The following is a 23,804-nucleotide window of genomic DNA, read 5'->3' as shown; positions in this document are numbered from 1 at the left end:
AATCTCCAGTTAAAGGGAAATGTAGCTGAAAATTGGTAAAGATTTAAACAGAGATTCGAGTTGTATCTTGCTGCGATTGAAGCAGATAGGAAAATGAAAGCATCTATGCTTCTACATGTAATTGGCGAAGAGGCGCTAGAGGTGTATAACAATTTTCAGTTTGAAGAAGATGGAGACAATATGAAATTGAACCGCCACCTTACCGTGGTGGAGGGGTTTGCGTATCCTAATGATCCTAGGAGCTCTGTTGTCCGGGGCTTTATGCCCCTGGTAGGGCCACCCAAGGCAAACTGGTCCTAGGTGAGGGATGAGACAAAGAGGGGTTTAAACAAACCTCCTATGAAGAAAAACAATTTTGGACGGCGTTTTCCCTCGCCCGGATGCGGGTCACTGGGGCCCCACTCTGGAGCCAGGCCTGGAGGTGGGGCTCAATGGCGAGCGCCTGGTGGCCGGGCATGCACCCATGGGGCTCGGCCGGGCACAGCCCGAAGAGGCAACGTGGGTCCCCCTTCCCATGGGCTCACCACCTATGGGAGGGGCCAAGGAGGTCGGGTGCAGTGTGAGTTAGGTGGTGGCCGAAGGCGGGGACCTTGGCGGTCCGATCCTCGGCTACAGAAACTGGCTCTTGGGACGTGGAATGTCACCTCTCTCTGAAGGGGAAGGAGCCTGAGCTTGTGCGCGAAGTTGAGAGGTTCCGGCTAGATATAGTCGGACTCACCTCGACGCACAGCTTGGACTCTGGAACCAATCTCCTTGAGAGGGGCTGGATTCTGTACCACTCTGGAGTTGCCCCCGGTGAGAGGCGCCGAGCAGGTGTGGGTATACTTATTGCCCCCCAACTTGGAGCCTGTACATTGGGGTTTACCCCGGTGGACGAGAGGGTAGCCTCCCTTCGCCTTCAGGTGGGGGGACGGGTCCTAACTGTTGTTTGTGCGTATGCACCGAACAGCAGTTCGGAGTACCCACCCTTTTTGGAGTCCCTGGAGGGGGGTGCTAGAGGGCATACCTTCTGGGGACTCCCTCGTTCTGCTGGGAGACTTCAATGCTCACGTGGGCAATGACAGTGAGACCTGGAAGGGCGTGATTGGGAGGAATGGCCCCCCCGATCTGAACCCGAGCGGTGTTTTGTTATTGGACTTCTTTGCTCTTCACGGATTGTCCATAACGAACATGTTCAAGCATATGGGTGTTCATATGTGCACTTGGCACCAGGACACCCTAGGCCTCAGTTCGATGATCGACTTTGTGGTCGTGTCGTCGGACTTGCGGCCACATGTCTTGGACACTCGGGTGAAGAGAGGGGTGGAGCTGTCAACTGATCACCACCTGGTGGTGAGTTGGCTTCGATGGTGGGGGAGGATGCCGGTCAGGCGTGGTAGGCCCAAACGTGTTGTGAGGGTCTGCTGGGAATGTCTGGCAGAGCCCCCTGTCAGAAGTAGCTTCAACTCCCACCTCCGGCAGAACTTCGACCACATCCTGAGGGAGGTGGGGGACATTGAGTCCGAATGGGCCATGTTCCGTGCCTCTATTGTTGAGGCGGCTGACCGGAGCTGTGGCCGTAAGGTGGTCGGTGCCTGTTGTGGCGGCAATCCCCAAACCCGTTGGTGGACACCGGCGGTGAGGGATGCCGTCAAGCTGAAGAAGGAGTCCTACAGGACCCTTTTGTCCTGTGGGACCCCGGAGGCAGCTGATAGGTACCGGCAGGCCAAGCGGAATGCGGCTTTGGTGGTTGCTGAGGCAAAAACTCGGGCGTGGGAGGAGTTCGGGGAGGCCATGGAGAACGACTTTCGGACGGCTTCGAGGAGATTCTGGTCCACCATCCGGCATCTCAGGAGGGGGAAGCAGTGCAGTGTCAACACTGTATATGGTGGGGATGGTGCGCTGCTGACCTTGACTCGGGATGTTGTGGGTCGGTGGGGGGAGTACTTCGAAGACCTCCTCAATCCCATTAACATGCCTTCCAATGAGGAAGCAGAGCCTGGGGACTCAGAGGTGGGCTCCCCCATCTCTGGGACTGAGGTCACCGAGGTGGTCAAAAAACTCCTTGGTGGCAGGGCCCCGGGGGTGGATGAGATACGCCCGGAGTTCCTCAAGGCTCTGGATGTTGTAGGACTGTCTTGGCTGACACGCCTCTGCAACATCGCATGGACATCAGGGACAGTGCCTCTGGATTGGCAGACCGGGGTGGTGGTCCCCCTCTTTAAGAAGGGGGATCGGAGGGTGTGTTCCAACTACAGAGGGATCACACTCCTCAGCCTCCCTGGAAAAGTCTATTCGGGGGTCCTGGAGAGGAGGGTCCGTCGGATAGTCGAGCCTCGGATTCAGGAGGAACAGTGTGGTTTTTGTCCTGGTCGCGGAACAGTGGACCAGCTCTACACCCTTAGCAGGGTCCTGGAGGGTGCATGGGAGTTTGCCCAACCAGTCTACATGTGTTTTGTGGACTTGGAAAAGGCATTCAACCGTGTCCCTCGGGGAATCCTGTGGGGGGTACTCCGAGAGTATGGGGTACCGGCCCCCCCTGATAAGGGCTGTTCAGTCCCTGTACGATCGGTGCCAGAGCTTGGTCCGCATTGCCGGCAGTAAGTCGAACCCGTTTCCAGTGAGAGTTGGACTCCGCCAGGGCTGCCCATTGTCACCGATTCTGTTCATAACTTTTATGGACAGAATTTCTAGGCGCAGCCAGGGTGTTGAGGGGGTCCGGTTTGGTGGGCTCAGGATTGGGTCACTGCTTTTTGCAGATGATGTTGTCCTGTTTGCTTCATCAGGCCGTGATCTTCAGCTCTCTCTGGATCGGTTCGCAGCCGAGTGTGAAGCGGCTGGGATGAGAATCAGCACCTCCAAATCCGAGACCATGGTCCTCAGCCGGAAAAGGGTGGAGTGCCCTCTCAGAGTTGGGAGCGAGATCCTGCCCCAAGTGGAGGAGTTTAAGTATCTCGGGATCTTGTTCACGAGTGAGGGAAGAATGGAGCGTGAGATTGACAGGCGGATCGGTGCGGCATCCGCAGTAATGCGGGCGCTGCATCGGTCTGTCGTGGTGAAAAAGGAGCTGAGCCGCAAGGCGAAGCTCTCAATTTACCAGTCGATCTATGTTCCCACCCTCACCTATGGTCATGAGCTATGGGTAGTGACCGAAAGAACGAGATCGCGAATACAAGCGGCTGAAATGAGTTTCCTCCGCAGGGTGTCTGGGCTTTCCCTTAAAGATAGGGTGAGAAGCTCAGTCATCCGGGAGGGGCTCAGAGTAGAGCCGCTGCTCCTCCGCATCGAGAGGAGTCAGATGAGGTGGCTCGGGCATCTGATCAGGATGCCTCCTGGACGCCTCCCTGGTGAGGTGTTCCGGGCACGTCTAACAGGGAGGAGGCCCCGGGGAAGACCCAGGACACGCTGGAGGGACTATGTCTCTCGACTGGCCTGGGAACGCCTTGGGATTCTCCCGGAAGAGCTAGAAGAAGTGGCCGGGGAGAGGGAAGTCTGGGCATCTCTGCTCAAGCTGCTGCCCCCGCGACCCGACCTCGGATAAGCGGGAGACAATGGATGGATGGATGGACAAAATAGTTGAAAAATTCGAAACATATTGCAACCCAAAGCACAATGTGACGTTTGAGCGGCACAAGTTTTTTTACATGTTTCCAGAAAAGCAGAGAAACAATAGACCAGTATGTGACGGAATTGCGTGATAGGAGCTGTTCGAAGAAGAAACCGTCAAAACATCAAAGGACCAATAACCTCTAATCAGAACACTAACACCAGCAAAACAAATATTAACGAGAAAACAAATATAAATCAGGAAAGAACATCTCAACTGCAAACACAATTAACCAGAATATCAGAACGTCAAGTAAAACCACCACAACGACTCATTGAGACATGTTGAGGATTAAAGGAACATTTTCAATTAAGAAATGCTGAATTCCTTTAACAGTTGTGCTTTTTATACATAGTTTGAATGCTGGATGTATGCCTGAAATGTTCTGGATAGTTCAGTTGTTTGAAGTGATAAAGAATTAAACGTGTGCATTTACGGGGTGATTTCTCAGGCTTAAATGCTCGCTTTTTATTAAAAGGGTAAATGCAAACTGTTTTCATTCTGAAGGGCACAAACCACGTTAGATTTCAGCCGTTAAACTCGCAAAAATGTTGGTACACCAGATAAATAAGCGCAACATATTATCAGTTGTATTGTATGCTTACAATACATATAGAAATGTGTTAATTGTTAACTAATAGTATCGGATGGTGTTTTTCGATTCGCGCCTTGATTTAAACGATTCCATGTCTTGGTGGGTTTGCGTAGCTTATTGTCAATATCTTTACACCTCTTTTTAAGACTTATTGACTGAAACGGGCTTTCATGAAAAAACTTAGGGCTTTGCTACAGGATACACCCTCCACAAGTTAAGGAAGTAAAAATAAAATATATATTTCTGTTTTATTTAAACCTTTTAAGTTCGTATGCATAGCCCCATTTGGCTGTTTTAGTTTTTTTTTTTTTTCTTTCTTCAGTAATATTTAATCTCCTTAAAGAAAAACAGCATATGCATTTTACTTTTTTTGTATCCCTTTAGTGATATTTTAGTGTAAAAGGATAACCAGTATTTAAACCTTTTATGTTACTTTATAAAGTTATTTTACACAATGTTGAATAATTAATAAGAAAGCTACATATTTTGGCAGCTGCTGCTTTAATTTTCAATGAAATGAAAAAAGCTCTCCAAGAGAAACCGTCAATGAAGAAGAAACAGTTTGCACTATCTAAAAAGGAGAAACCCTCATTTATAAAGGTTTGCTGCAGATGACTTAACTGAAAATAAATAAATAGTTCCTATGTGTATAATACATATTTATCTATTTGACTTATGCCTTTATTCCATCAACTTGCAACATCTGAGGTACAATTTGTTACATTACTTTTGTTTTTTGCAGCACAGTCAGGTGAAGTGACTTCCTCAGGGTCACACAGTGGTGTCAGTACCAGGATTTGAACTGACAAGCTCCGGGTTTACTGAAATATTACTGAAGAAAGAAAAAAACGAAAACGGGCAAATGGGGCTATGCATACAAATGTCCATCCATCCATTATCCATCCATCCATCCATTTTCCAACCCGCTGAATCCGAACACAGGGTCACGGGGGTCTGCTGGAGCCAATCCCAGCCAACACAGGGCACAAGGCAGGAAACAAACCCCGGGGAAGGTGCCAGCCCACCGCAGGGTGCACACACCCACACACAAGGGACAATTTAGAATTGCCAATGCACCTAACCTGCATGTCTTTGGACTGTGGGAGGAAACCGGAGTACCCGGAGGAAACCCACTTAGACACGGGGAGAACATTCAAACTCCACGCAGGGAAGCGAACCCGGGTCTCCTAACTGGCACCTTTCACTGCTCCACCATACCGCCCACATACAAACTTAAAAGGTTTAAATAAAACAGAAATATACACTTTTATTTTTACTTCCTTAACTTGTGGAGGGTGTATCCTGTAGCAAAGCCCTAACTTTTTTCATGAAAGCCCCTTTCAGTCAATAAGGCTTAAAAACAGGTGTAAAGCTAAACTTGCAGCACCGCTATTCAATTACACTTGCCTAACGCCTCTCCTAAGGGGACATACTGTGGGATCTGGGCATCAGTCAAAGCACCAATCACAGGCCAGATTAGAAAGTGGGAAGCTGTGATTTGTCGTCTCCCTCCCACGTAACAATCACAGCCCGTGTTACAACGCACTATGTATGTATATATGTATATATGTGTATGTGTGTATATATATGTTGATGTGTATGTATATATATGTGGATGTGGATGTGTATATATATGTATATGTAGATATGTGTATATGTAGATATGTATATATATGTATATAGATGTTTACATAACCTCTTTAACACACTACTTCTCCACTGCAAAGCGCGGGTATTTTGCTAGTATATTTTATATATATATCATAAACTGTGTATACACACATACAGTCATGGCCGAAATTATAGACACCCCTGGAATTTTCCCAGAAAATGCACCATTTCTCCCAGAAAACTGTTCCAATTACAGATGTTTTTGTATAGACATGTTTATTTCCTTTATGTGCATTGGAGCAACACAAAAAAAAAACAGAGGAAAAAAGCCAAATCTGACATCATATCACACAGAACTCCAAAAATGGGCCGGACAAAATTATTGGCACCTTTTCAAAATTGTGGGTAAATCATTTTATTTCAAGCATATGATGCTCGTTTGAACTCACCTGTGGCAAGAAACAGGTGCTGGCAATATAGCAATCACACCTGACGCCAGTTAAAATGGAGAAAAGTTGACTCCACCTTTCTGTTGTGTTGTCTGAGTGTGCCACACTAAGCATGGAGAACAGAAAGAAGAGCAGAGAATTGTCTGAGGACTTGAGAACAAAAATTGTGGAAAAATATCAACAATCTCAAGGCTACAAGTCCATCTCCAGAGATCTTCATGTTCCTTTGTCCACTGTTCGCAACATAATCAAGAAGTTCACAACACATGGCACTGTAGCTAATCTCCCTGGACGTGGACAGAAGAGAAAAATTGATAAAAGACTTCAACGAAGGATAGTCCGAATGGTGGATAAACAACCCCAATCAACTTCAAAACATACTCAAGCTGTTCTGCAGACTCAGGGTGCAACAGTGTCAGCTCAAACTATCCGTTGACATCTGAACAAAATGAAACGCTATGGCAGGAGAGCCAGGAGGACCCCACTGCGGACAAAGAAACATAAAAAAGCCAGACTGGAGTTTGCCAAAATGTACTTAAGGGAGCCAAAATCCTTCTGGGCGAACGTCTTGTGGACAGATAAGACCAAGGTAGAGCTTTTTGGTAAAGCTCATCATTCTACTGTTTACAGAAAACGGAATGAGGCCTAGGAAGAAAAGAACACAGTACCTACAGTCAAACATGGTGGAGGTTCTAAGATGATTTGCTGCCTCTGGCACTGGATGCCTTGACTGTGTGCAAGGCATCATGAAATCTGAAGACTAACAAAAGATATTGGGGCGCAATGTAGGGCCCAGTGTCAGAAAGCTGGGTCTGCGTCAGAGGTCATGGGTGTTCCAGCAGGACAATGACCCCAAACATACCTCTAAAAGCACTTAGAAATGGTTGAAGACAAAGCGCTGGACAGTTCAGAAGTGGCCAGCAATGAGTCCAGATCTAAATCCGATTGAACATTTATGGAGAGATCTCAAAATTGCTGTTGGGAGAAGGCGCCCTTCAAATCTGAGAGACCTTGAGCAGTTTGCAAAAGAAGAGTGGTCGGAAATTCCAGTTGAGAGGAGTAACAAGCTTGTTGATGGTTATAGGAAGCGTTTGATTTCAGTTATTTTTTCCAAAGGGCGTGCAACCAAATATTAAGTAGAGGGTGCCAATAATTTTGTCCAGCCCAGTTTTTGAGTTTCGTATGAAATTATGTCAGATTTGGCTTTTTTTCTCTCTGTTTTTTTGTGTTGTTCCAATGCACATAAAGGAAATAAACGTGTATACCAAAACATTTGTAATTGGAACAGTTTTCTGGGAGAAATGGTGCATTTTCTGGGAAAATTCCAGAGGGTGCCGATAATTTTTTCCATGACTGTACATACACACGCACCTTATTTTTATACTTGCGTGTAAATATACATGGGTGTGTGTGTATACATATTGTAAAGCTATATCAATGCAGTCAATATGTCACCTTTCTGTTTTCCACAGATGAACACACGTTACACGTGTCAGCCCGCACTCTAAGCACTTACACAAGGACGTCTGTGACAAGACACACAAAAATTAAATCACGCCATCCTACGTGCATCATGGCACAGCAGAGAAAATGCACATTTGGGCAGTAACTACAGCACTTATTATTCTTTCTTTCCATCAACCTTAGTACAGTACGGAAGTGGTGTATGATATTTCATAACTAACATCATAACTTTATACAGTGAATATCAAGTGCTGGACACTTTTTTTAGAACCACAGAAATGTTATTGTTATCTTTCATGCAGCGGGACATGAGCTCTCTAATTTCAAACTAACATGTGACCCGTTTTCACTTATTAAACACACAAGTGCACCCACCATTAGAACCTGGTTACGGGCTCAGCTTCACATTTCTATTTAATCACACTACTTACTTATTCCTGCACTCCTAGATGATTGCTGCTCTTCTTCTTCTCCCCCATTTCCTTCATCGATTTTCATTTCAAATTCAGAGAACTCAGATTTCACTTTGATGGAATTCTGCAGGGTTGCCAGATTTTCCTCATTACTGAACCAGGACGGTAAACTGGAATGAGATTCTTCCGAAACATCTTGGTTGAAAATGCTCCCAGCTTCATGCGTCTGCATTTCGAGACTAACCGAGAAATCCTTGGAATCCTCAACTTTAATGTCACCAGTCTCCTCCTCTTTAAAAACCGAAAGTCCTCCTTCACAATCCTCCAGCTTCACACATACCACCTCTGGTACACCGTACTCACAGTCCTCCTGTTTAATGTGTGCTGCTCCTTGATCCATGTCATCAACTTCAGCTGAGGCCACGCTCTGTGGAAAACTTCCCTCCGTCCAAAATGTCTGCTTCTTCTCTTCTAGGATTCCCTCCTCAGATGGACAGCCAAGGACTGGAGGCCATAAGACATCTCACTACATGACCATAAAGACTGGGAAGGAGGCTGCTTTATATCTGTAAAAATAAAGTGACAAAATTAGATAGATAGACAGACAGACAGAGACACATACGCATGTTTAGGGGACAACCAAAGGGCCTGAATAAATGTAGTTCCACGCCAAACCAGGGGGTGGCGAAGTGCGCCAATTCTCTCTCTCTCTCAATTCCTTGCAGACCATTCTCGGAAATCCCGTTCTGTTTTGGGGTAGCCAACGACGTCACTTCCAGTTCTGGTCCTGACGACATCAGTTCCCCTGTAAGGATTTAAAAGCCGCCATCTTAAGATGATACTCAGTTCTGTTTTGGACTCCATTATGTGAACAGGTCTTTGTTTTTGGGCAGATTTTGCAGTCAGGAAATTTTATACGGGTGGATGCCCCAAATCTTCCCAATGTTTCTGGGCTATTCCTGTTATAATAGAATACCATACCATACCATGCATAGGTTGGTTGGAATACACACCTGAATTACTACAAAACAAGAAAATTAAAAAGAAAGAAAACGTCTGTACTTGGCAGCCCCAGTCCCAGTGAGGCGCTATATGAGCATATTGCTGTTGGCATAAAGGAGCCTCCACTGTATTTCTTCATGCATTCCTGCTGAATCAATCATTGGCTTAAAGTCCTCATGGTGTTGTGTCACAGTGAGGATGTGTAGCATTGTTCATAATGGCACTCAGGTTTGTTTTCATCCTCTCCATCACTACGACTTCCAGGGGGTCCAGAGTGTGTCTCATAACTGAGCCTGCCCTTTTCATTAGCCTGTTGATTTGGTGGACCTCCCTTAAAGTGATGTCACCAGCCCAGCACACCACACTGGCCATCCCAGTGTTGTAGAAAATGTGAAGGATGTCACTTCCCACATTAAAGGAGCACAATCTCCAAAGGAAGAAGAGCCTGCTCTGTCCTGTCTCATATATGTAGTTCCTCTGTGTTCCGAGACCAACGTCACCGTAGGCGCGTCAGCCACACGACCATCTCCAGCATTACTGATCAGCTGACGCACATACCCAACTTTCCTTTTCGATCTCCACAACCCTCGTATCAAAATCGGAGTTCAATTCAGCACGCCAGATGTCATCCACGGAGCATTTTGCTTTCTGCATTCGCTTCGGTCTCTCACCAGATGCCGATGCCATCATTTACTGCATGCTACTCATGGAAGCGGAAGGACTCAGGATCAAATTATTGAAGCTAACTCCCCACTTCTAGCAGACAGAGTCAACCTGTGACGTAACCTGTGGCGAGTTCTATCGACATTAATAGCTGATTACCGCCCATTACTCCAGGAACTCAACCTTAGTCGATATCCACTTTCACCAGACGACATCCACCTTCAAAGTGTTAAGGAACGCACATATGGTGCCAATCTTTCCCATTTTGGACTGCCACCTGCTGGGTGGAGGTTCACAACTGAGCGCCTGCCAGTCCTCACTTTCAGGTACTGCAGAAAATGTAAAGTGGTACAGCCTGACTTCAGACCACAGGCATCTTCTTTTTGGCCATGTGCTGTTCCCACTATATATTATATATTACTAGGGGGCTCTGCCCCCTGCTCGCTTCGCTCGCCAACCCGTGTTTGGTTAATCGGATAATTGTTTCAATTACATTATTTGCACTTTTACTTTAAAGCTTCATTAAAAACAATATTTGGAATTACCTTTTCTTCAAGATCGCACAGAATTTTGATTCCGTTTTTGGAGACACATTGTGACAACGCAACATATAGCCGCCGCGAGTGAATATTGTTTCTGTTTCTCTAATAATCTGACTTTTTCTAATGTTTGTCCCTGCGATTTGTTAATTGTCATAGCAAACGCTATTCTCACGGAAAACTGTAAACATTTTAATACGAATGGCATATCACGGTCTCCTTTGGTGCCTCATGTTATTTGCAGAATATATAACTTTACCTTTCTTGTCGCCTGTTAAAATTTACATCGCTTATCCGTGAACATAAATATACACCTGACCGAATTATGTATTCTTTAAAATAAAAGTTGTCGTTGCTTTAACTGTTACGGGACCACAGATTCTCATAGCGTATGGTCCACTATTGTGTAAATCCACGTTTTGTGCAACAGACCCAACAATTCAGAAGAGCTGAAGGCCACTATCAGAGCAACATGGGCTCTCATAACACCTGAGCAGTGCCACAGACTGATCGACTCCATGCCATGCCGCATTGCTGCAGTAATCCAGGCCAAAGGAGCCCCAACTAAATATTGAGTGCTCTACATGCTCATACTTTTCATGTTCATACCTTTCAGTTGGCCAACATTTCTAAAAATCCTTTTTTTGCATTGGTCTTAATTGATATTCTAATTATCCGAGATACTGAATTTGGGACTTTCATTAGTTGTCAGTTATAATCATCAACATTAAAAGAAATAAACATTTGAAATACGTCAGTCTGTGTGTAATGAATGAATCTAATATACAAGTTTCACTTTTTGAATGGAATTACTGAAATAAATGAACTTTGTCATGATATTCTAATTTTATGACCAGCACCTGTATGTGCTGAGAGCACGGGATCTGTGTGCGCTACGTGCCTTTACACAACTGAGTTTTTTGCTGGCCATTGTGGTACCCGGATGGGGGTGGTACCCAGCCGGGATGCCCGAGAAGATCGGAGGAGGGCTTGTGCCTCCTCCAGACCTCGAGGGGGCGAGGGAAGCTCGACCCTGTAGGGCCCGTGGTCACCGCCAGGGGGACCCCAATACCTGGAGGACCCTGGACCTCAGCACTTCTGCCACACCAGGAAGTGCTGGGGGGGGGGAAGAGGAACAGGGACACCCGGAGTGCTTCCGAGGAGACAGCTGGCACTTCCGCCACCCTGGGGCATGTCGGTGGGAGATTGCCGGAAACGCACCTGGAGCACATCCGGGTGCTTATTTAAAGGGGCCGCCTACCTTCAGAGATGGACTTGAGTCAGGTGGAAGAAGGACAAGGTTTCTGGAGGAGAGGAGGCAGCGGTCTGAAGAGACACAGAGAGAGAGAAGGCATTGTGTTGGCCTGGACTGAGGGGTATTGGGGCTTGTGTGAGTGGTGAATTATTGTGACATGGAAACCCTAAATAAACGTGTGTGGGGTAATTGAAACGTGTCTGCCTGTCTGTGTCCGGGTCATATTCCACACCGGGCTCTTGATGTTGTTTGTAAGTAGGGCGTGTCTTGCAAGAATCTCATGTTCCACATCCCCCACGAGACGAGCCCTGGGATAATCTCTTGGCACCAAGTCTCATGTTTACGGTACCCGCGAGACGCTCCGTGGCCAGTCTCTTTTGTCTCGCAGGTCTTTTAAGTGTCTTCCGAGAACTTCTGAGAAGATCACACCTTGTCGCCCTGCTTTTCCTTTCCAGGATTTTTTTTTATAATAGAGAGATATATATACAGTATATAATATACATACAGATCTTTGGAGGTGATCTGTGGGCTGTCTGTAACCATTCTCACAATCCTGCTCATATGACGCTCCTGTATTTGTCTTGGCCTGCCAGACCTGCTGGGTTTAACAGCAACTGTGCCTGTGGCCTTCCATTTCCTGATTCCATTCCTTACAGTTGAAAGTGACAGTTTAAACCTCTGAGATGGCTTTTTGTAGCCTTCCCCTAAACCAGGAGACTCAACAATCTTTGTTTTCAGATCTTTGGAGAGTTGCTTTGAGGATCCCATGCTGTCACTCTTCAGAGGAGAGTCAAAGGGAAGCACAACTTGCAATTGACCACCTTAAATACCTTTATATCTCATGATTGGACACACCTGTCCATGAAGGCTTAATGAGCTCATCACACCAAGTAATCAGCATTGAGCAGTGACAGGCATTCAAATCAGCACAATGACAAGGGGACCCACATTTGTGCACAGCCAGTGTTTCACATTTGATTTCATTTCATACAACTAAATACTGCGTCACTAAAAATCTTTGTTCGGAAAACACCCCAGTACTCAGATGTTCCTAGGAAATGAAAGACATACCACTGTTATCTTTAATGTTGAAAGGAGAGTCAATTATTATGCAGGCTGAGTGGGGTTCCCAAAACTTTTTCATACGACTGTATATAGTTTTTTTTTATACGTTTGTCCAATTTATTGCCACCTGACGGTTGAGCGTGTCCTGTGATGGACTGGTGCCCCCTACAGGTTTGTTTCCTGCCTTACACCCCATGTTGCCTGTGGATTCTGTAATCCTGAACCGAGTTAAGTGGCTGAGCAAACGGACTTAGCAGTTCACAAATTGCTTGTTTTGTAGTGACGGGACTGAGGGACACCCGGCTGTGTGAATACTCACCATTTTAACTGACCTCCTCTGTGTCATGGCTGCCGTTTTCAAGATGACTCTTCCTCACACCTCTTCTCTTGCACCTTTCCTCTGGACACCTCTGTAGTCGACGACTGTTTTGGAAGTTCAATCCACCTTCTTCTCAGTTTTAATCTACTGGGGAAAGAAAAGGAAAAAAGACAATGAAACTTTTTGTCCTTATTTATAGGAAAATTGCTAATCTACAATGGAAGTCGGGAGTTTCTATACACTTCGGGCAAATTCCTTCAAACTACACTTCAAGGTTGCTTTATTTAGTGCTGTTTACTCAAGAAAACGTGAAATTTGCCTTCTCAGTTGCATCAAATAACAAAACAGAGAGAAATGAAACAAAACAAATAGAGACAAGACAGGTTAAGGTAAGGCAGTCTGATACACAAAAACTATTACAGGATGCATACACTATCAAACCTTAATTACTTTGTTATATTCCTTATTAAAAAGTCGTATGGCATTATGAAGAAAGGAAGTTTTGGGGCGATTTGTGTGGGTTTTCAAAGCCCCAGTTGACTGCAGTGAAGTTCTACATGTAATGGATGTCTGTTGAGATGATTTCCAGTTTCTTCAGCGTCGTCCTCTGACACACAGTGGCCAGATCATCTCCATCAGTCCCAAAAACGATCGATCGATCGATTGATACTTTATTAATCCCAAGGGGAAATTAGGAACCTGTGGGAGCTTGTTTAGATTTTGGTTTGTTAGACCACTAAACCAGGCAACCCAGCCACAGGGGAGGCACAAACCACTGGGTTTCTTCATGCCAGCCCCAAGCTCAGATAAATGGGGAGGGTTACGTCAGGAAGGGCATCCTGTGTAAAATTTTGCCAAATCAATATGCGGACAACTAAGATCTGCTGTGGCAACCCCTAACGGGAGCAGCCCAAAGAAGACGACCACTAAACCAAGCAATGAAACTAAAAAGTGAGAACAGACTGAATCAGACGGAGATAAAAGGGACAACATGAGGTCCTTGTCTACAGGATGGTCCAGATCTAATTATGCAACTATTGCATTGCATTAAAAGTTGCATAGTTAGATCTGGACCACCCCAATACTTTAAATAGTTTGAGTTTATGGAGGAGAAATAAATGCTGTTTGCATTTAGAGAATATTAGCATTCCAGTTAAGATTGTTATCTAAGCTAGTTCCTAAGTATTTATATTCATTCGTTATTTCTACCTCCTCCACCAAAAACAACAATGGGTGAACATACAGATTTCTGAATTTTCAAATCAAATATCCTTTCTTTGGTTTTTATCACACCAGTTTACCATCCAGTCCACTTGATTTAGATCGTGGCTTTCATCCTCCCCAGACTTCATAAGCCCTCCTCAGATTTTATACTAATAAACTATACATTTGACGTATCGCTTAAGACATCTGCTTTGTGCAGGGCAAAAGTAATCGTTTCCCACAATGTTCACAGACCTCTGAGTATTTCACTTTTTATCAACCATCTCACAATTCCAGTGGGTCACAGACTCTCTGTTCATATTTGGTAGCATTGCCTTTAAATTCTTTAACTTGAGCCAAACGTTTTGGGTCACCTTCCACAATCCCCTTGCTGAATGTTGGCCCATTCCTGCAGACAGAACTGGTGATACTGGGACAGGTTCGTAGGCCTTCCTTGCTCACAGATGCCTTTTTATTTGGATTGAGGTCAGGGCTTTGTGATGGCCACTCCAATTCCTTAACCTTGTTGTCCTTAAGCCATTTTGCCATAGCTTTGGTGGTCTTCTAGAGGTCCTTGTCTATCTGGAAGTCCGCCAATCAGTAGCGGACCTCACTTTACCACAGACTACCATATTACTATGGGATTAACAGCTGATGCCCCTGATAATAACAGCAGTGCAGTGAGTGGGCACCTGCTTTGGTGATGGGCACAGATTGGTGGGCTTATGCTGAACTAGTAAGTTTCTTTACATAAAGCAGCTATCCATATACATTTAAGGCTGAACATGTGGGGCGCTATAAAGCAGCTACATTAAGGCAAAATTCCACAACAATACACACCCCCTGTGTCTGCATGCGATTTCCTCCACTTACTCCATTCACAAAGGTGGCACAGTAGTGTGGTGCAGTGGTGGCACTGTTGCCTCACAGTAATGTGAATTTCCCATTGGGATTAATAAAGTATCTATCTATCTATCTAAGTAACCAGGGTTGGCATTCCGTGTCCTCTCTGCATGGAGTTTGCGTGTTCTCTGGGCGCTCTGCATTCCTCCCACAGTCCGAAGTCGCACAGGTTAGGTGGATTGGAGATACTAAATCGGCCCTGTTGTGTGCTTGGGGTGTGTGTTTGTTTTTGCTCTGTGATGGACTGGCACCCCGTCCAGGGTTTGTTCCTTCCTTGTGCCCTATAATAGCTGAGATAGGCTCTAGCAGACCCCCTGTGACCCCCACTCAGGACTAAGGAGGTTAGAAAAAGACCAGCTGTTTACATCTTACATGCAACATGGGTAAAAATTACCCACTCCCTGTGAAACATCCTACCAGGAGTCTGGGATTTTGGTGATTTCTATCAAATAGGAAATTCAGGCTGAATGCCCATCAGGGAAAAGGATTTTTTTTTTTTTACATTTATTTGGCTGATGCCTTTATTTTTTACTACATCGGAGTTTCAATTGGTTACATTAATTTCTTTATCTAGTTGGGGCACAAGCAGGTGAAGTGACTTGCTCGGGGTCAAACAGTGTCAGTGGTGGGAAGTCCAAAGCCTTAACCACTGCGTCACACTGCCTGTCCGAGTGGCTGATGTGGCAGTGTGAAGGGAAATGGCAAGTGGAAGTGTGCGACGGGCAGAGTGCCGATCACCACCACACTGATGAACTCTGGTGGGCAAGAAGAGCAAAGGGGGTACGCACTTCTAACAGTATGTGTACACGCATGTAGGGCATGTGCAAGAGGGTGGGCATTCAATGATAGAGGGGTGGTAAACCTAAGAGAGGGGAGGGTTGCGTTTAAAATGTAAAAGGGGGGGCAACATTTACAAGACAGCGTAGCATTTCTAAGATGACGTTTAGCAGAAATGACATCAGGAATAAAATGAGGAGAAGTCCATAAATATTTGGACAGAGACCACTTTTTTATAATTTTGGTTCTGTACAGTACCACAATGAATTTTAAATGAAACAACTCCGATGCAGTTGAAGTGCAGACTTTCAGCTTTAATTCAGTGGGGTGAACAAAACGATTAAAATGTGAGGCAACTAAAGCATTTTTTGAACACAATCCCTTCATTTCAGGGGCTCCAAAATAATTGGACAATTGACTCTTAGGCTGTTTCATGGGCAGGTGTGGTTAAGTCCATCATTATGTCATTATCAATTAAGCAGATAAAAGGCCTGCAGTTGATTTGAGGTGTGGTGCTTGCATGTGGAAGATTTTGCTGTGAACAGACAACATGCGGTCAAAGGAGCTCTCCATGCAGGTGACAGAAGCCATCCTTAAGCTGCAAAAACAGAAAAAACCCATCCGAGAATTTACTACAATATTACGAGTGGCAAAATCTACAGTTTGGTACATCCTGAGAAAGAAATCAAGCACTGGTGAACCCAGCAACGCAAAAAGACCTGGACGTCGACGGAAGACAACAGTGGTGGATGATTACAGAATCATTTCCATGGTGAAGAGAAACCCCTTCCCAACAGCCAACCAAGTGAACAACACTCTCCAGGGGGTCGGTGTATCGATATCCAAGTCTACCATAAAGAGAAGACTGCATGAAAGTAAATAAAGAGGGTGCACTGCAAGGTGCAAGACACTCATAAGCCTCAAGAATAGAAAAGCTAGATTGGACTTTGCTAAAGAACATCTAAAAAAGCCAGCACAGTTCTGGAAAAACATTCTCTGGGCAGATGAAATCAAGATCAACCTCTACCAGAATGATGGCAAGAAAAAAGTATGGAGAAGGTGTGGAACAGCTCATTATCCAAAGCATAGCACATCATCTGTAAAACACGGTGGAGGAGGCAGTGTGATGACTTGGGTGTGCATGGCTGCCAGTGGCACTGGGACACTAGTGTTTATTGATGATGTGACACAGGACAGAAGCAGCCGAATGAATTCTGAGGTGTTCAGAGACATACTGTCTGCTCAAATCCAGCTAAACGCAGTCAAATTGATTCATGATACAGATGGACAATGACCCAAAACATACAACCAAAGCAACCCAGGAGTTTATTAAAGCAAACAAGTGGGAAATTCTGGAATGGCCAAGTCAGTCACCTGATCTTAACCCAACTGAGCAGGCATTTCACTTGTTGAAGACTAAACTTCAGACAGAAAGGCCCACAAACAAACAGCAACTGAAAGGCCTGGCAGAGCATTAAAAAGGAGGAAACCCAACATCTGGTGATGTCCATGAGGTCAAGACTTCAGGCTGTCATCGCCAGCAAAGGGTTTTCAACCAAGTATTAGAAATGAACATCTGATTTCCAGTTATTTCATTTGTCCAATTACTTTTGAGCCCCTGAAATGAAGGGATTGTGTTCAAAAAATGCTTTAGTTGCCTCACATTTTTATGCAATCGTTTTGTTCACTCCACTGAATTAAAGCTGAAAGTCTGCACTTCAACTGCATCGGAGTTGTTTCATTTAAAATTCATTGTGGTAATGTACAGAACCAAAATGAGGAAAAAAAAGTTGTCTCTGTCCAAATATTTATGGACCTAACTGTATGTGTATGTGTATATGTATATATATATATATATATATATATATATATATATATATATAGAAGCGAAGGTCTGTGATACGGTTTGCATATTTGCTAGGATCCTTCATCAGAGGATAATGCTTAGACTTACAAGAATCAAAGGCAATATACAGTAAAAATTAAGTGGGGGGAGCTAGGTCAGTGTGTTGGGGGGGGAGTGGTCATAAAGTTTTATTTATTATGAACATGTTCTTCTTATGTTTGCATATGCTGGCTGGGTTTATGTCCAAATGTCTGTTAATGGTGTTTTTGTCCGATAGCCAAGATTCAGCCAGCTCTCTGGCACTTTTAGTACTGGCCTTAAATCTTTGACAATGTACAAGTAAGATTTAAGGCCAGTACTAAAAGTGCCAGAGAGCTGGCTGAATCTTGGCTATCGGACAAAAACGCCATTAACAGACATTTGGATATAAATCCACCCAGCATAAGCATTATGTTCTGATGAAGGCCCCTAGCAGGGGCTGAAAAGTCAGGAATAAAAACTACTTTATGTTACGCGATTCATTTTCTCCCTTTGTGGATCTCCAGCTGCAAATATATATAGAAACACACACAGTGTAGATAGATAGATAGATAGATAGATAGATAGATAGATAGATAGATAGATAGATAGATAGATAGATAGATAGATAGATAGATAGATAGATAGATAGATAGATAGATAGATAGATAGATAGATAGATATGAAAGGTGCTATATAATCAATAGATAGATAGATAGATCTGAAAGGCACTATATGATAGAGTTAGTTAGTTAGTGTGGGATATGGCCGGCCATTCATCACGGCCAATACCCCCAGGCCGCCAGTTGGAGCCCTCCCTGCAGCATGGAGGTTCCCCGAATGCCAGCAGGGAATTATGGACATTGGAGTTTTCCTTCACAGCCCTGCTGGATACCGTGGGGGCCGCCAGAGGATGCTGCAGGGAGGATCAAGGACTATTTTCCCTACACCCTGGAAGTACGTCCCAGTCACATGGACAGAAGAAATGACGTACTTCCAGGATGAAAAAGAAGAGTTTTGATCTGACCCAGAAGTGCTACGAAGTCACATGGACTGAGGGTTCAGAAGCACTTCCAGGTCATGGACTATAAAAAGGACTGTGGGAGATCCCAGGGTTGAGCTGACTCAGGAGGAAGGGTGGCAACGCGTCTGGGAGTGGAGGATTGATTATTGTAGTGATATTGTATTGGTGATTTATGAGTATTGTGGAGTTGAGGGTGCTTTGTGCACTGTATTGTCTAAATAAATATTATATTTGGACTTTTATCTGGTGTCTGGCATCCGATCCGAGGGTTCAAGGGAGCAAGAGCGCCCCCTATCTGTCACAATAGATAGAGGCACTATATAACAGACAGACATCCATGGCTTACATGGCAGTGTGGAGCCTCAGCCTGCGTGCAGGTAAATGGAAAGCGGCAGTGTGCAGATCACCACCACACTGATAAACTCTGGTGGGCAAGAAGAGCAAAGGGGGTACGCCTTGCTAACAGGACATTAACACTCGTGTAGGGCATGTGCAAGAGGGTCGTCATTCAATAATAGAGGGGTGGTTGAACCTAAGAGAAGTGGAGGATCACATTTAAAATGTAAAAGGGAGGGGAGAACTTTAAAAATGGGGACGGAGGAGGGCAGCATTTACAACTGCTAAAGCCTTAAAACTAATATACAGGAACATCACAATGCAGTCAGGAGAAAAGACCCACGGCCTCTTATTTACACACATGCAAGTTCAACCCGACACACATTTAAATGGGACTCGGTGCAAGGAAAATTCAAGGCTAACACTAAGGGTGCCGGAGAGCTGCCTGAAACATGGCTATCAAATGAAAACGGCAATAACAGACGTGAACTCAGCATATGCAGGCTTAACATGAAGAACATTCACATATTAAATAAGACTTTATGACCAACACCCTCTGAACTGCACCTCATCAATCACACACCACCACCCCCAATCCCCCCCCCACCCCATATCCACTTATCTTCCCCTCTTCATCTGCAATATGTTGCCTTGGATTGCAGTAAGTCTCTTCATTTTACTCTGATGAATCCTGGAAGGAATCGAAATCTCAGGAATAAAATTGTAACATATGTGACTCATATTCTCCTTTCCTGGACTTTGTGTGTGTGTGTGTGTGTATATATATATATATATATATATATATATAGAGAGAGAGAGAGAGAGAGAGAGAGAAGTGAAGGTCTGTGATACAGTTGCATATCTGTAGCTAGAAATCAACAAAGATTAGTCATGTATTGTAAATTTTTTTGTATTTCTGAGCTTTCAACCCCCACAAGGAGTCATCATCAGAGGAAAATGAAGAGAAGCACAGGAATCAAAGGCAAAATATAAGCTGGGAGAGGGTGTGGGGGGGTGAATGGTTTCACAGCTGGAGGGGGGCCACTGACATTTTTACCTCCTCATCTGTTTTGCATTTGTCTACAGTCAGTGTCACTACTGGTAGCATGAGGCCACACCCGGACCCTACTGAGTTTGGTGGCACAGGTAGTCCAACTCCTCCAGGATGGCAGGCACATCAATACGTGCCTCCCATTGCCAGAAGGTTTGTTGTCTCCCAGCACAGTCTCAATGGCATGGAGGAGATTCCAGGAGGCGTACAGGCAGGCAGTTATTCGAGGAGAGCTGGACAGGGCACCTCATAGAAGGTCCTTAACCCATCAGCAGGACCCACCGGTATCTGCTCCTTTGGGCAAAGAGGGACAGGATGAGCACAGCCAGAGCCTACAAAATGACCTCCAGCAGGCAGGCAGAACACTGGGGTGAATGTCTCTGAGCAAACAATCAGAAACAGACTTCAAGACGATGGTCTGAGGACCCAAAGTCCTCTAGTGGGCACCGTGGAGCTTGATTGGCATTTGCCATAGAATACCAGAATTGGCAGATCCACCACTGGCACCCTGTGATTCTTACAGATGAGAGCAGGTTCACCCTGAGCAAATGTGACAGACGTGAAAGGGTCTGGAGAAGCCGTGGAGAACGTTATGCTGCCTGTGACATCGTTCAGCATGACCGGTTTGGTGGGGGGTCAGTGATGGTATATCTGGTAAGGCATATCCATGGAGGGACACACTAGACCTCAACAGACTAGACAACAGCACCGCAGGACTGCCATTAGGTATTGGGATTAAATTCTTGGACCCCTTGTCAGATCCTATGCTGGTGCAGTGGCTCCTGGGTTCCTCCTGGTGCACGACAATGCCTGGCTTCATGTGTCTGTGAGAGGAGGAAGGAATTGATCCCATTGACCGGCCCCCCCCCCCACTCACTCGCCTGACCTCAAATCAATACAACACGTCTGGGTGGGACATTATGTTTGAGTCCATCCGATGCCTCAGACTGTCCAGGAGCTCAGTGATGTCCAGATCTGGGAGGAGATCCCCCAGGACATGATCCATCATCTCATTAGGACGTTGTCAGGCAGGCATACAAGTGCGTTTGTGGCGGCGTTGGGCATACAAACTACTGAGTACCATTTGGAGTTGCTGCAATGAAATTTATACAAAATGGACTCTCCTGCCCGTTGCCTCATTTTTCCCTTTGATTTTCGGGGTGTCTTTGAATTCAGCCCTCTCTCTGTAGGTTCATCGTTTTCATTTCCATCCAATCCCTGCCCAGGATTTGTTCTTGCCTTGCACCCTGTGTTGGCTTGGATTGGCTCCAGCAGACCCACGTGACCATGTGTTAGGATATAGCTGGTTGGATGATGGATGTAAACTTCTTTTTTGTGTTGAACTTTGTGCTGTACTTTTAGGATACTCGTATTTTGTTTGAAATAAAAGAACTGATTAACCTTCCTTTATGTGGTGTCCTCGTTAGCTGGCTCATCCCTTCATCGGCGGTGGCGGGATGAAGACGCTCCCTGTGGGACCCGGTAACGTGGGGCTGACCCGCACCGTCGTACCATCTCTTTCTCAAACGGAGGAGCGCACCAACGTCCTGCGGCTGAACCGTGAGATAGCGGGCGTTTAGCGAGCGAAAACCCCTAGTTATCTTTAATACAATTTTAAACTGAAACCAGAAGGCTTTGCAAAATTATTGGTTTGGGATTTTATTCTAGCAGACAGTCATTCCTTAAACTCTTGTGAGAGGTATTGACTTCCCTAACTTAACATGACTTGCCATGTAGTCAGGGCTGACGATGACGACGAGGAACTGCTGCTGCAGCTCACAACATGGCGTGTCTGGTTGGGAACTACAAGGCTTAAACTTTAACAAGTGCCAGTTGATTTTGGAGGAAAGCTTTAGAAAAGGTCACGGCATTTTGAATCAAACTAATTGAATGAAAGCTGGGAAATTAGCATGGCTGCATTCGCAATTTAATAGAGCATAACGGCTTTAACGTCCATCAATAATAAAACATATTCGCAATTTACTGTAAATAACCGCGTACTGCAATATTCGATTACAAATGTCCTCCCACAAACCGATGACCACAATCCCAGCAACGTTAACGCCGCTCAGCCCGACCTGCTCAAGTTTTCCGCTGCCCTCGCGTCCACACCGCTTTACCGCACGTTTATTTTTTTTTTAACCGTCAACATGTGAACACACAACTGAGGTCGCCGCCCACTCCGTTACCTTAGCACAGTCGCTCGCCGTCCTCGTCTCACCGGGACTCCTGCTCCACTCTTCTCTGTGTGACTCGATTCTGCAATTGCTTACCTACACTCCACCTCGACGCCGCTCTTTGTTTTCATTCCGTTCTGTTCGTCTCCATCGGGCTGCAGTCACAATCCGATTTGTACCACGCATGCGCGAAATGGTCATTTCCGCTATTCTATTTTAGGGCTCGTGGCACTCACTCGGGCGCATGCGCACCCCATGTAGAAGTGGGCTCGTCACTTCTTACGGGGGAAAAAATGAAAACTTATGAATTTTATAACGTCTTAAACGAATATTTGTCACCTGAAAACGTTTAACTTAAGTCGAACGAAGAGGGAGGGAAATGAAATTTGACGAACTTTATAGTGTTACTTTCGTACTTAATCGTATTAATAAAACGGTGGATAAGGATTTCATTTTCAGTTGCAATGCGACCGTCGTAATCCTGTGATTTAAAGGTTAAAAAAACACATTGCGTCCCCGTATTAGGGATGGATAAATGTTATTTTTTTTCCGTAACACACTAATTAGTATTTGCTGGTATTTTTTTAACATTTGTTACAAAACTTTTGTCCTTAAGTTACACAAAGCAACGTAATGTGAATTTCCCCTTGGGATTAATAAAGTATCTATCTATCTATCTATCTATCTATCTATCTATCTATCTATCTATCTATCTATCTATCTATCTATCTATCTATCTAATCTAGGGGTCGAATAAAAAAAAGAATTAGGAGTGCATGTCTGACACTAGACTGGTGTAAAGGGTGATGTGTGTCAGATGCTGAGATCCTGCTGTTGTGACCTGTCAGCTTATCGTTTAAGCAGTTGGTTTACGACAAATACATACACACATACATCCATCCATCCATCCATCCATTTTCCAACTCGCTGAATCCGAACACAGGGTCACGGGGGTCTGCTGGAGCCAATCCCAGCCAACACAGGGCACAAGGCAGGAAACAATCCCGGGCAGGGTGCCAACCCACCGCAGGACACACACTCACACACCAAGCACACACTAGGGCCAATTTAGAATCGCCAATCCACCTACCCTGCATGTCTTTGGACTGTGGGAGGAAACCGGAGCGCCCGGAGGAAACCCACGCAGACACGGGGAGAACATGCAAACTCCACGCAGGGAGGACCCAGGAATCGAACCCAGGTCCCCAGATCTCCCAACTGCGAGGCAGCAGCGCTACCCACTGCGCCACCGTGCCGCCCTACACACATACAGTTAACTGAAATGTAATGTAGAGGGGTTCCTCATTAGTATTAATGCACTTATTGTTACAGTTAGAAAAGCAAAGCCCCATTTTGTGTGTGTGTGTGTAAACACTTTGAAAACAGATCAGATCTCTAAGGGAAAAAAAATCCTGCTGGCTCTCTCTGCTGCTATGGACTGACATGGTGATGTGTTAGGAACGAAAGGATGGAAATGAAAATGATGAACCAAAAGAGAGAGGGCTGAA

At 45.2% G+C, this 23,804-nt stretch overlaps 1 protein-coding gene across 1 annotated transcript in view; it reads right to left on the bottom strand.

Moving 5' to 3' along the window:
* LOC127527750 (gastrula zinc finger protein XlCGF28.1-like) overlaps positions 1-22,463 on the bottom strand; it is a 36,274-nt gene extending 13,811 nt beyond the window's left edge. Inside the window, exons 1-3 of the mRNA XM_051927551.1 lie at positions 22,309-22,463; positions 12,962-13,105; positions 8,137-8,684 (exon numbers count right to left, since the gene is read on the bottom strand). Of these exons, the coding sequence (XP_051783511.1) occupies positions 8,137-8,518 (382 nt within the window). The 5' untranslated portion in view covers positions 8,519-8,684; positions 12,962-13,105; positions 22,309-22,463. The remainder of the gene's footprint in view (positions 1-8,136; positions 8,685-12,961; positions 13,106-22,308) is intronic.
* Between the last annotated feature and the right edge of the window lie 1,341 nt (positions 22,464-23,804).

Source organism: Erpetoichthys calabaricus, chromosome 5, assembly GCF_900747795.2.
Source record: "Erpetoichthys calabaricus chromosome 5, fErpCal1.3, whole genome shotgun sequence".
Classification (NCBI taxonomy): Eukaryota; Metazoa; Chordata; class Cladistia; order Polypteriformes; family Polypteridae; genus Erpetoichthys; species Erpetoichthys calabaricus.
Note: the sequence above shows the minus strand (reverse complement) of the source record. Positions and strands in the feature narration are given on the sequence as shown.